The sequence below is a fragment of the Oryctolagus cuniculus genome, chromosome 6 (assembly GCF_964237555.1).
Source record: "Oryctolagus cuniculus chromosome 6, mOryCun1.1, whole genome shotgun sequence".
Taxonomy (NCBI): domain Eukaryota; kingdom Metazoa; phylum Chordata; class Mammalia; order Lagomorpha; family Leporidae; genus Oryctolagus; species Oryctolagus cuniculus.
Window position 1 is genome coordinate 35311016 of NC_091437.1, and position 13257 is coordinate 35324272.

The 13257-nt window shown below is 40.8% G+C and overlaps 2 protein-coding genes across 2 annotated transcripts in view; both read right to left on the reverse strand.

Annotated features, from left to right (window-relative positions):
* Nucleotides 1-3619: 3619 nt before the first annotated feature.
* SPINK1 (serine peptidase inhibitor Kazal type 1) lies at nucleotides 3620-12220 on the reverse strand. Its single transcript, XM_017341169.3, has 4 exons — nucleotides 12080-12220; nucleotides 9800-9831; nucleotides 8429-8535; nucleotides 3620-3743 (listed from the first exon to the last, which is right to left on the reverse strand). The coding sequence occupies exons 1-4, from the start codon at nucleotides 12132-12134 to the stop codon at nucleotides 3698-3700; spliced, it is 240 nt and encodes a 79-aa protein (XP_017196658.1). The 5' UTR covers nucleotides 12135-12220; the 3' UTR covers nucleotides 3620-3697.
* Nucleotides 12177-13257, reverse strand: part of C6H5orf46 (chromosome 6 C5orf46 homolog) — a 51219-nt gene continuing 50138 nt past the window's right edge. The window contains exon 4 of the mRNA XM_070076269.1: nucleotides 12177-12315. The gene's annotated coding sequence lies outside the window, so the exon portion shown is untranslated. The remainder of the gene's footprint in view (nucleotides 12316-13257) is intronic.

A 13257-nucleotide genomic window follows, 5' to 3' on the forward strand; every position in this document is an offset into this window, starting at 1 on the left:
TTGAGCACGCACTATGTATCAAACATTGTGTTAACTGCTCTATGAGAAAATTGTGATTATTAACCTCACAGTAGAAGTGAGGAAATTGACAAATTCTCATTCCCAGTGGCTGGACTGCCATGGTTCCTTTTAGCAGACTGAGTAATGAATTATAGTAGAGAGAGACAAAAGTAAGGATAGTAAAGCAACAGTTTACTTAGTATGTTCCTAGGGAGGAACAGGCCAGTGGAAAGAGCATGTGGCCCTCTTCTTCCTTGGTCCAGGGGTTTATTCCTAAAGTGTGAGGGGGCTGATTGGCAATGTGGACATGATGCTCATGAATGACAGTTTTGACATCCAGGAATTGCTTACCTGGAATTCTCTGCACATGTGGCTTCCCAGCATGCATTGGGAATGCCCACTGGAGGGGTGGGGGTAGGAGGGCAATACCACAATGCTAATTATAAGGATCATATAATAAAATTAGTTGTTTCAATGTCAAACTAGATCTCACTGCACATGTGCACATATACTAGACTTTTCTGGATTGACTGAATATGATTTTATCAAAACACATTTAGTAAAGGTTAAACTGCAAAGTGGTCTGTCTTGGGTGGGTCCCAGCAGACAGTAGGATCCCTGGTCCCTCTTCTGGATGAAGGTTCTGTGGTCCCTCCCCAGTTACTCATGCCTAACTATCCACCTAACACTGACTTCTGCCAGGGCTAATGGCATAGATAATGGCAGAGCCAGGTTCAAGCCCAGGCACTCTTAAATCAGAGCCCCTGATCTCATTCATTATAGTGTTCATTTCCCTCCTGAGCCATTATCAGTCTCTCTTTAATCCTACAGTTAATCTACAATTCTACTCTTTGGAGCCAACCAGAACATGTACATTTCATGTCCCTGTTCATTTATGTAATAAAAATAATATTAATTGAATACTTTCTAGGTGTTAGGCACTGTGTTTGAGCCTATAATGCAGTAGTACAAAAAGGAGAAATTCTGTTCTTATAGTGCTAACATGCTTGTTCCTTCAGTTATTTGAAAACACTCATCAAGTTCTGAGGGTTTTCTTTTCAGCCAAATCTCCTACTCCTTTCAACCACTCATCATAGGACAAATTTTCAAATGCTTATCAATTTTGATGGTTTCCCTCCTCTCAGCACATTCCAGTTTGAAAATCATCTCTTTTTAAAACATAACCACCAAACATGGGCATGGTAATCCACAAACTTTCTGCTGGGTCAGAAAGAGAGCAGGACCATCAGTAGCAGGCAATCTGGGTTTATGTCTTGCTTCCACTTATCATTTGTAAAATTCTCTCCAGACTTACAGAATGATTTGGTTAGACATGAAAACTTGTAGCATTCAATTACTTAAATTCTGTCTACCGCAGCAATTTTCCTTAAGATCAGGATTGCCATTCAAGCGTCCTCTAGCATCCCAGAAAAGATGCTGAGTGCCATATTGCATCTCTAACTTCTGTTAGCACCGTATTTGGTGAAAGCTGGAGACTCTAGTCTGAGTCACTTGGCAGATGACAGCATCCTCTAGTGGCCATATTTAACCTCGAGCCACCTGGATAAATATTCTGAATATTACAATTAACCTAAACCTTACAGTGTCAGGCAACTGTGTTCTTACAGTTGTGAACAGCTTTTCACTGGCTATTTTTTGGCTCAGTGGATGATCTGCTTCTCCCTGTAATCAAGCAAGTTGATACATCTTGGGCTCTGTTTGCTCTTCATTTACCTCCACTTTAGGCTAGCTCCTTGTGAGCTCAGAAGTTCAAGATGTTTTCCTTCTCTACTTCTAGTAGCTACAGAGACCTTTTTCTTTTAGGAGACTCCCTTCTTTCTATCTTATTTACTGTCCTGAATGTAAACACACTGGCCCTTTTAGTAAGAGGATGTTACCTTTAGAATAGGTGAGAAGTAACCCAAATGAGGCAATTGTGGTTTAGAGGGAAAAAACACAGGACTTGGAGTTAGCCCTGGATTAAAAGCTAAACTCTGCCACTTGTTTGCTGACGAAATTAGGAGCCTTAACTATTCTAAATTTACCAACACGATGACGATAACATTACTGGGTCATGTGGCTAGTTTATAAAGCAAAGTGAATTGCATAAAGTCCTCATGATCACTTCCTCTGGTCCACAGCCCCCTTTTCCTCGCCAGCTCACCCCTTGGGCATGGTTTGATAAAAGATACCACTCCTGAAGTTAAATCACAGTCAGGCTTTTTCTCTTCCTCTAGTTAGCTCAGCACAAATCCATCAGGCCCTAGAAGGCAGATCTCTAAGGCAAGACTTAAAGGAAATCCTCTGTCCAAACCTCAGGCTACCAGGGAATAACTGGATTCCCACAGCACCACTACCCACCTTAGTAACAAAATGGGAAAGGGCAAATCCAAACTGCTCCATAGCATTGTTGAGAAAATGTAGCTACTTAAAATTTCCTCAGTGACTTAAACCTCTTTGATTATGTCTGACCTAAAATCTACATTCTGCTATTTATGGAAAAATCTCAAGGACTAAATTCTTCTACCAGAAAGGTAGATTTACATCCTTGTATGTAGTCTTATGCTAGTCACAATAGATGTTCAATTAAATCCCAAGCTACCCTACAGGAATTATCTCAATTCATGAAATATGATGGGACCATGTTCTAGGGCTGAGAAATTTCTAACTATCGTTTAAAATGGTAGTCTAGGCTGGCGCCGCGGCTCACTTGGCTAATCCTCCGCCTGTGGCGCCAGCACCCGGGGTTCTAGTCCCAGTTGGGGTGCCAGATTCTGTCCTGGTTGCTCCTCTTCCAGTCCAGCTCTCTGCTGTGGCCCGGGAAGGCAGTGGAGGATGGCCCAAGTGCTTGGGCCCTGCACCCACATGGGAGACCAGGAGGAAGCACCTGGCTCCTGGCTTTGGATCGGCGCAGTGTGCCAGCCGCTGCGCACCCACCGTAGTGGCCATTTCGGGGGTGAAACAACGGAAAAGGAAAACTTTTCTCTCTGTCTCTCTCTCTCTCACTGTCTAACTCTGCCTGCCAAAGAAAAAAAAAAAAGGTAGTCTATGGGCACCCATTTGAGACATGGCTGCTCCACTTCTGATCCTGCTCCCTGCTTATGTGCCTGGGAAAGCAATAGAAGATGGCCTTAGTGCTTGGGCCTCTGCGTTCATGTGGTCTGGCCCTTTCCCAGCTGTTGCGGCCATTTGGGGAGTGTACCAGTGGATGAAAGACCTCTCTATATATCTCTTTCTTTATCTCCCTATGTCTGAGTAACTCTTTCCAATAAATAAACATTTTTTTAAAAAAATGGTAGTCTAATTTCCAGTAGGATTACTGGAATTACAAATTATTAATTATTAAAAAATGATTTACAATTAACTGTGTCTTATCAGTCATTTAATACCCACAGTCATATTGCCTCGGACTAAGGTGTCAGAATGTGAGGAAGATGGGGAAGGAAAAGGCATAAAAAGGGGAACATTATGAGAAATTAGAGGTTTGCTGCATTTTGTAAAACTTAGTCTATTCTGAGTCTTGCCCAAGTCTCTGTCCCAGATATAATCAAACACACCTCTCCGTTCCCAACATAATAAAACACACCTTTAAGGAAAACGCATGTTGTCACAGCAGGGGTATTCAGATGCATGCATTTATTCAATAATCAGGCCACCCAGGCACTCTGGTGACCTTTGGGGATTTCAGAACTTTCGTTCAGCAAGGCCCAGATTTTCTAATGAGGACAGGTATCTGGCGCTTCCTGGAAAAGAAATTGAAAACAAAATCCGCTCAAACTTTAGTGACAAACAAGGGACTATGGGACAAAATCAATGAGGAAAAAAGTCAACTTTATTTGAAATACAGTGGGTTGAGATTTACTTTTCTGCCATTCATCTATTCGTTCACTAATTCTTGAATTCCTAAGTTATTGATTGCTGTAACATACACTAGAGACACTCTGGAAAGGAAGAACGTCTGTCCATACAGAGCCTATAGATGTAGTGGGGCATTACAGAGACCCTCTCAAGTTTCTCTCTGATACTTTGTTGCTTCTTTTACTCCTGATGCCTCTGTGTAAACTGACAGGTTTCCATCTTAGCTGGTGTCTGGGCTATGATAGAGCCAACCTTCTAATGGATTGATTTTTCACCTTAGAACTTGGGATTTGTATCTTTGAGGTCTTGTAAGTGCCAGTTCTAAGCACTCTCCCCTTCAGATCAAAACTTCTCTTTTCCCCAACCACACCACCTTTCCCAAAAGTTTATTTTCTTCTTCTTTAGGCAAGTAGCTCTAACTCCTCTAATTGTTCCTCATTAGGCTATTTCCAGATCTCTCATTTTCCCAGGATCCTTTGCTTTGACTATACCAGCCTGAAAAATTCTTCCATTTCCCTGTTACCTGAGGTCATTTATATGACTCCCATATTTTAAAAACAAGTATTTATTTGAAAGGCAACAGAGAGAGAAGGACAGATACAGAAGAGAAAGAGATTGAGACTGAGATTGCGATTCCCCCCTCTGCTGGTTCACTCTCCAAATGGTCACAACAGCCAGGTCTGGGCCAGGCCGAAGCCAGGAGCCAGAAACTCACCCTGGCTCCCACAGGGTAATAGGGCATAAGTACTTGGAACATTTTCTGCTGCCTTCTCAGATGTATTAGAAGCAAGTTGGGGGGCCAGCACTGTGGCACAGCAGGTTAACAACCCAGCCTGAAGTGCTGGCATCCCATATGGGTTGCTCTACTTCCTGTCCAGCTCTCTGCTGTGGCCTGGGAAAGTAGTAGAAGATGGCCCAAGTCCTTGGGCCCTTGCACCCACATGGGAGACCTGGAGGAAGCTCCTGGCTCCTGGCTTCAGATCGGTGCAGCTTTGGCCGTTGCAGCCAACTGGGGAGTGAACCATCGGATGGAAGACCTCCTCTCTCTCTCTCTCTCTCTCTCTCTCTCTCTCTCTCTGCCTCTCCCCTCTGTGCAACTTGACTTTCAAGTAAAATAAATAAATCTTTAAAAAAAAGAAGCAATTGGATTAGAAGCAGAATATCTGGGATTCAAACCAGCACCCCAATATGAGATGTTACTGCAGCAAATAGAGGCTTAACCCACTCTGCCTCAAGGTTGACCCCACTTATTTTTGTACATGCAATTATCTGGACATTGTTGGACTTTGAGAGTTGGTAATGGTTTCTTGTTTCATAATTACTTATTCCTTATAATACTGACTTCCAAATTAGTATATGCAAGCACAAACTTATGAACAGAGCACAAAAGAATTGACATGTTTTATATAGTTACGCTGTTCAATATGTTATCTACATACAGTTATTTAAATCTAAATTAAAGTATTTGTTTCTCCATTATACTAGCACATTTAAGTTCTAGTGGCTCTGTAGTGGACAGCACAAAAACAGAGCATTTCCACCATTGTAGAAAGCTCTATTAGATAACGCTAATGTAAAGAAAAGAATTGTTCATTACAAATTCACTAAGAATGCTGAAGAAATAGAAAAGTCCTTATTGAATATATCTTCTAAGTACATAATGACCAAGGATAATACTATATGCATGCTCACGTTTGCTATTACCTACTCATCTCAAATCCTGACAACCAGAGCCAGAGCCAACCTCTAGTTACTGGGCAATGCATTCGTCTGGGGGCTTTTAATGGGCAAAAGTACGAAAGACAATAGAGTGCATTAGGAAATATGTTAGGAAGAAAAATTACATTTGAGCCGGCGCCGTGGCTCACTAGGCTAATCTTCCGCCTAGTGGCGCCGGCACACCGGGTTCTAGTCCCAGTCCGGGCGCCGGATTCTGTCCTGGTTGCCCCTCTTCCAGGCCAGCTCTCTGCTGTAGCCAGGGAGTGCAGTGGAGGATGGCCCAAGTGCTTGGGCCCTGCACCCCATGAGAGACCAGGAGAAGTACCTGGCTCCTGCCGTCAGATCAGCGCGGCGCGCTGGCCGCAGTGGCCATTGGAGGGTGAACTAACGGCAAAGGAAGACCTTTCTCTCTGTTTCTCTCTCTCACTGTCCACTCTGCCCGTCAAAAAATTTTTTAAAAAAGAAAGATTACATTTTATATCGTTTAAGCATTGCATATATCTTTCAAAGACTAGAAAAAGCAAGCAGTAATTGGTTATGGTTGTGATGGTAGTGGTGGTGATGGTGGGGTGTGTGTGTGTGTGTGTTTAAATGCAGATGTTCAGAGACAGAAAGAGACCTGAAAAAACACAGTGAGATCGACCTGCTGCTTCACTCTGCAAATGCTCAAAACAGCCTGGAAGCCAGGAGCCAGCAATTCATTTTGGAACTTCCTTGTACATGGCAGGAACTTAACTACTGGAGCCATTACCTGCTGCCTCCCAGGTGCACCTTATCAGAAAGCTGGATTTGAGAACAGAGCTGGGACTTCATCCCAGCCAGTCCAATCTGGGATTTGAGTACCTCCAGTGAGGTCTTAACTGTCATGCCAAATGTCCATCACCCTGCACGAAAAGATTTTAAATGCTAAAGAAATTGGGTATCCCAGCTGTAATATTTCTCTTCAATATTGGAACTTCGGCCTTGATACTTGCAGGCATACCAAGTTTCAAGACTGTTCTGTTGCTTTTTTCTCCACTTGGATGAGAAACTGATGTTTGACCTTAACGTCAACAACATAAGTCATGAGAAAATTAACATTTGGTTTCAAATTCCTTTTATAAGTCCTCATTGTGGAAAGTTACTCACAACAAAGCAGCACACCTAATGTTTAAATCTAAAATTTTAGGATATTAGACCTCTCACTCTGGGGATTGTATTTATTTTTATAACCTTTGCTGAACCCTTTGAATTGTCTGAAATGGTTTAAAATAATCCAAGAAGAGGTATGTATAATAGGGAAGGGAATTTATGCAGTGGAATACTGAGAACTTTGCAGGCAGTTGAGCCTAAGTCAAAGTCTTTAATATCTAGTGAATCCCAGAATAACTGCTTTCTGGGTCATTTGTGCATTGTTTTGATTTTTCTCACACCTTTATTTTACCTGGAATGCTCTTTCAATGTTACCAAAATGTAAAATCCTATATAAAAGGCATTCTTTTCATGAAACCTGTCTTGATTTTTTTTTTAAAAAAAGATTATTTTATTTATTTGAAAGAGTTATGGGGAGAGGTAGAGCCAGAGAGGTCTTCCATTCCACTGGTTCACTCCCCAAATGACCGCAACGGCCAGAGCTGAGCTGATCTGAAGCCAGGAGCCAGGAGCTTCGAGCTTCCTCCAGGTCTCCCATGCGGGTGCAGGGGCCCAAAGACTTGGGCCATCTTCTACTGCTTTCCCAGGCCATAACAAAGAGTTAGACTGGAAGAGAAGCAGCCGGGACTAAAAATGGTGCCCACATGGGATGCTGGTGCTACAGGCTGGGACTTCAACCACTGCGCCACAGCATAACCTTGATATTTTTCAATAAAAAGAAATCTGTATCTCTGCTTCACTCCTGTAATACTTTATTTATATTTCATTTGCGGATATTTGTAGAAGTTATCTAATGTATGTTTGCGGCCTATTTTCTCCTAGTCGTGCACACAACAAAAGCAGAGGAGACTTGCATAATGCTTCATATATGTAAAACTCTAGACCATCTACTGCTTTGCTATAAAAACATGAATTATAATCATACAACTGGCTCTGTGGTGTGGTGGGTGAAGCTGCCGCCTACAGTGCTGGCATCACATATTTGCACCGGTTCTAGTCCCAGCTGCTCCTCTTCTGATCCAGCTCTCTGCTATGGTCTGGGAAAGCAGTAGAAGATGGCCCAAGTCCTCGTGTGGAAGACCTGGAAGAGGCTCCTGGCTTTGTGGCCAACTGGGGAGTGAACCAGCAGATAGAAGACCTCTCTCTCTCTGCCTCTGCCTTTCAAATAAAATAAATAAATCTGAAAAAAAAAATACAAGTTATTTTAAATCATATTCTTAAATATTTATTTATTTAAAAGGCAGATTTACAGAGAGAAGGAAATACAAAGAGATCCACTAGTTTTTATCTCAAATGGCTGCAATGGCCAGGGCTGGGCCAGGCTGAAGCCAGGAGCTTGGAACTCCATCCAGGTCTCCCACATGGGTGCCAGGGGCCCAAGTGCTTGGACCATCTTCCACTTGTTTTCCAGGTGCATTAGCAGGGAGCTAGACTGAAGTGGAGCAGCCAGGATTTGAACCAGTGCCCATATGGGATGGCAGCATTGCAGGTAGTGGCTTAACCGCTGCACCACAACACCGCTGCCTAAATCATATTTTCATATCAGCTATATACAAAGGAGAAAATTATTTCTGGAAAAGAGCAAATGTTTTAACTCATTCATGGTAAGACTTCTACCTCTGTAGTTTGATTGGGGCTATAATAGTGATAAGGTATTTAAAAGTTTGAAGACAAGTTACTTAAAATATATATTTTAAAAGAAATTCAAATTTGTACTCACTGATTTTCAGTACATAGTATGCATTCATTGGAATACGTGTTTCCATCAGTCCCACAGACAGGATCATAATTTCTAGGGCATCCAGTAACTTCATTGTTACAATTAGCCTAAAAATGGAGTTAAATAGAATTATTTTGCATCATTCTCCATGCTTTGAGTTTCCACCAAAATTTCTAAAATGGCCTTAATTTCACTGAGTGTCCCAAGAGAAAGATGCAAGATCTAGAGTCAGAAAACCTGGTTTTAAGAAACACTTCTACTTAAAAGCTCTCTGTGACATTGCAAAGTATTTTTGCCTCCTCCCTGAAACTTAGTCATTTTATCTGTAAATTAGGAGTGGCAATATCTTCTCACTTATTCATATAGCTATTGTTAGGTTTATCAAATTTGAGTGGACAATGTTCAAGTTTATGATTACTACAGGTATAGGCTTCCTGTAGGTCAACTGCACCTTGGGGCATGTTCTTCCTTGCACACTATTGCCCACTTATACAAGTCTCCTCTTAGGTACTCAGAGGCACCGAGCTTTTTCCATTCTTGGAATCTTTGTACTCTGTTTCCTCTACCTCAGTAAGAGTTAATGATCATCAAATGACTGCTACAGGCCAGACACTGACCTAAGTAATTTTGTTCATCATCTACTTAAAAACTTGAATGACCAACATTTGAAAAACTCACCCCTTACTCAAAATTTTCAGTTGCTCACTGACATACCACATAACTACCCTGTGAATTAATTATTATTACACTCTTGTACAAATAACAAAGCATTAAAATCACAAAATCTATAAATTTCTGGATTGAGAATTCAGACCCAGAATTCAGTCATTCCAGTTTCTGAGCTTTTGGGCTCCTAGACACTTCACTCTTATACATCTACCCATCAGTTACGTTTGCAGTTACCCTTCGTAGTAACTTCAAAGTAACTCTTATGATTAAGGAAACATTCCCTAGTTTCCTAATGACACCAGAATTTCTTCATAACATATTTGAAAAATGTAATGATTTATTCATTCATGAATTTTTGTCCACATAGTCACACTGGCAGAAAGTAACAAAGGCTACTTGGAGTAAACTTGAGGAGGCTTCTACCTAAAAGACTCATCCTGTCAGCTAGAACTAGTTTATACAAAAAACCCTTCACAGCAAGCATTGTGTAACTCCACAGAACTCCCCTGTGTCAGGGAATCCATCCTTCATTCTAAGCCCAAGGGCGAGACCTACGATTACTATGTGTATCTAACAGGTTAACCCTCTTCAGCATTAATACTCCTTATCTTGACTTCAGCCTAAATTGAAAAGCAAAAATTAGACATCATTTTGTTGGATCCAACAGTTCAAAGAAATAAGAAATTACAAAATTTTGTTTACCATTCTTCCCAGGGAATCAGCTCTGGTGTTACCTAGAAAACATAAATCAGATACGTTATGTTGGTTTCTAATTGGAAGAAGCCAGATGTGTTCTTCTTCAGAATTCTCTGCTTTCATGAAGATGATGACTTCTTTGCTGGCTTCTTCCACTCCCCACCATTACTATTTCTGTCTTATTTGAGGGCAACAGAGAAGTTCCATTCACTCCCTGCCTGCTGAAATCTCAAAAAACATTAAGTGATAATTTGAGTACAGCCAGAGTATCTCAGTTTGGTATTTCAGAAAAGTCAATCTATTTCCTAGGAAACAGAAATCATATACTTACTGTTAGAAATATATCAGGACCTGAAGAGCTACCTTCTGAATATTCACTGACATTATCACAATTACTGGGTCTTTGATATTATAGTGAAGCTTAAGTGTCTTTATGTCAATTAATGGATGAAAATATGGAGAGTTTATGTAACTAGTTGTAAAGAGATATAACTAGTAATACCAAGTCCTTTGATTGGAAAATGATTCTGCAGTTACATGTCCAAAAATGGGTCTCTTGGGGTGGGCATTTGGCACAGTGGTCAAGTAGCTGCTTGGAATGCTCACATCCCATATCATAGTGTGTGGTTCAAGACCCAGTTATTCTGCTCCAATCCATTTTCTTACTTATGTGCATCCTGGGTGGCAGCAGGTGATGTTTCATAAACTTAGGTCCTTGACACCCATATGGGAGACCTCAATGGAATTCTAAGCTTCTGGAATGGTTCTTGGACCTGACAGCCCTCAATGTTGTGGGCATTTGGAGAGTGCACCAGTGGATTGAAGATCTCTCTTTCTCCCTCCCATCTCCCCTCTTTCAAATTAAATTAATTTTTAAAAATGAAACTGTTTTGCTTAGTTACCATCAGTTCCCAAAGAGCTATATAACCATAGTTCTATTACACTGTCTATACGACCCTCCTTACACATCCTGAATTCACAGAGATAAAGTCAAAAGAGTCACTGTGCATTCCCCTACAAAGAGGAAATGTTGGTGAGATGTAATTTTGATAGCATTATCCTGTGAAGTATCTAGTAAGGATATAATTCTTCCTAGGTAAGTGCAGTGAAAAGCCGTGAGGCACTTTTGGGCCTTGAGAATCATTAGAACCTTATGTTCCTGGGGTCCCTTTGGATTTCAGATTCTACTTGAATCCAAACTTGGTGAGCAAGTGCTCACCATAGGAATCTATTTGTATTAATTGATATGGATTAAGAAGAGAAAATGGATCACTGTTCCCACAAACATTTAGTAAATAGAACAAAGAATAGTTTTCCTCTTAGCAAAGTGCAGATTTGGCTCTCAGGAGTCTCTGCTAGATTGGAGGTGAAGTTGAAAATATTAATAATTTCAAATGACAAAAAGGAGGCTGATCCCAATTTTATGGGTTCAGAACTGTTTGTCAACATGGTCAAGATATAGTTTGGGTTTTTTTTACACACCATCTGTGCAAGCAGAATGTTTTCCCATAAAACATTTTCCAGATAAAAATCATTGTTTTAATTAGTCTGTACCTTTTATATTAAACAGAAGCCACTGTTTTCCATTTTATGAAATTCCTCGAGTATTAAAAATTTGTAAACTGATCTTTTTTTTTTTAAAGATTTTATTTATTTAGGAGGTAGAGTTACAGACAGCGAGAGGGAGAAACAGAGAGAAAGGACCTCCATCCATTGGTTCACTCCCCAACTGGCCACAACGGTCAGAGATCCAAAGCCAGGAACTAGGTGCTTCTTCTGGGTCTCCCACCTGGGTGCAGGGGCCCAAGAACTTGGGCCATCATCCACTGCTTTCCCAGGCCACAGCAGAGAGCTGGATTAGAAGAGGAGCAGCTGGGACTAGAACCGGCACCCATATGAGATGCTGGCGCCACAAGTGGAGGATTAACCTACTGCGCCACGGCACCGGCTCCTGTAAACTGATCTTAAACATTTCAGAATTATAGCGGTGTTTAAGGTTGAAATATGCCTACCTTTCTTTCTTTACCATGTCCCTGACAAAAGACTGGCCTCATCATTAGAGGAAAATAATTCTGTATCTGGAAGTTCTCACTGGGAGAATATTTTTCCTGATGTTATGTCAAAAATTACACTTTCAATAATTCTCATCTATTGGTCTTATTCCACTCCAAAAGTACCAAAGATATGTCTAGCAGTAGGTTCTATTACAAATCCAGAAGGTATTATGCTCAACAAAGCAGGTCAAAACATTTTACTCAAATTTGAAAAACATGTAAAGACACTCACCAGACAAACTCAACAGGGCCAAGGCACCAAGAAGAAAGATTACTGTCACCTTCATGACTGAAGTTCTGTATCGAGAAGTCAGTAAAACTGCACAGTTCTCTTCAAAACCCTAGGGCTGGAAGGGTCTTACAGGCAGATGGCAACACAGGCTCCACCTAATGCGCAGTGTAACAGGTGTCCTTGGTTACTAATCAACTCTGTATCGTAGTCTGGCCTTCAAGTTTAAAGAATGCCACCTATTTGAGAAAAACAATGGGAGGAGAGTGGGACTGAACTTCTGTCTGGAAAACAGACCTGGCGTTTAGTTTATTCATTTGATCCCCAACTCCTTCTGTGGTTATTGGAAGGCCCTACCCTTCTTAAGCCCCAGTTTTCTCATCTGCAAGGTGAACCCAAAGAGTCCCCTCCTCTGTAGTTCTGAATAGACTGAACCAACTTGCATTTCTAAGACCCCTCTTCATTCTTTATTTCAATTCTTCCTTTCACATTCTTCTTTCCTTTTAAGTAACCCACCCAACCTCAGGTAGTTGATAGGAGACAGAATACAGATGGGGAAGACTCATTTTCTTCAAAGTGAGTGCTCTGGAGCTGGATGGTGCTTGCTGAAGCCATTATATGAGTGAATTTTCTTGGAAAGTTAGTTCACTTCTGCTGATTAGCTATGGTGCTAATTTCTCTGCTCCCCAGCAGAAAAAAAAAAAAAAAAGCTCTTAACCCAAGTTAAGCGGCATTTCCTCACATTTCTTTGTAAGTCTTCCTTCATTTTCTTCCACGTGATGTCAGGCCCTCTTATTATCCTCCATAATGTTAAAATAATTTTAATTCTATAGTTATTTGTACGATTATCATGTAATATTTTTTCAACTTTAGGCAACAAATATGGTTATTTTATTTACTACAGTACCTAGCAAAGCACATGGTCAATATTAGTACTAAATGCATACTGTCTGAAAAACATAATATATATGTATATACCAATTTTCTGAAAGATCAAAGTTTATGCATTATTCATTTTTGTCTGCAGTGCCTCCCAGAGAGTAATCATTCAGTGATTTGTATAATCATTCAAATTACTGGTATTATCCAAATATTCATCAAGTCCTAAATACTATCTAAATACTCTCAACTGAATACTAGGGAAAGAGATATGATTTTTGCCCTCATGGAGTTGAGTCTAA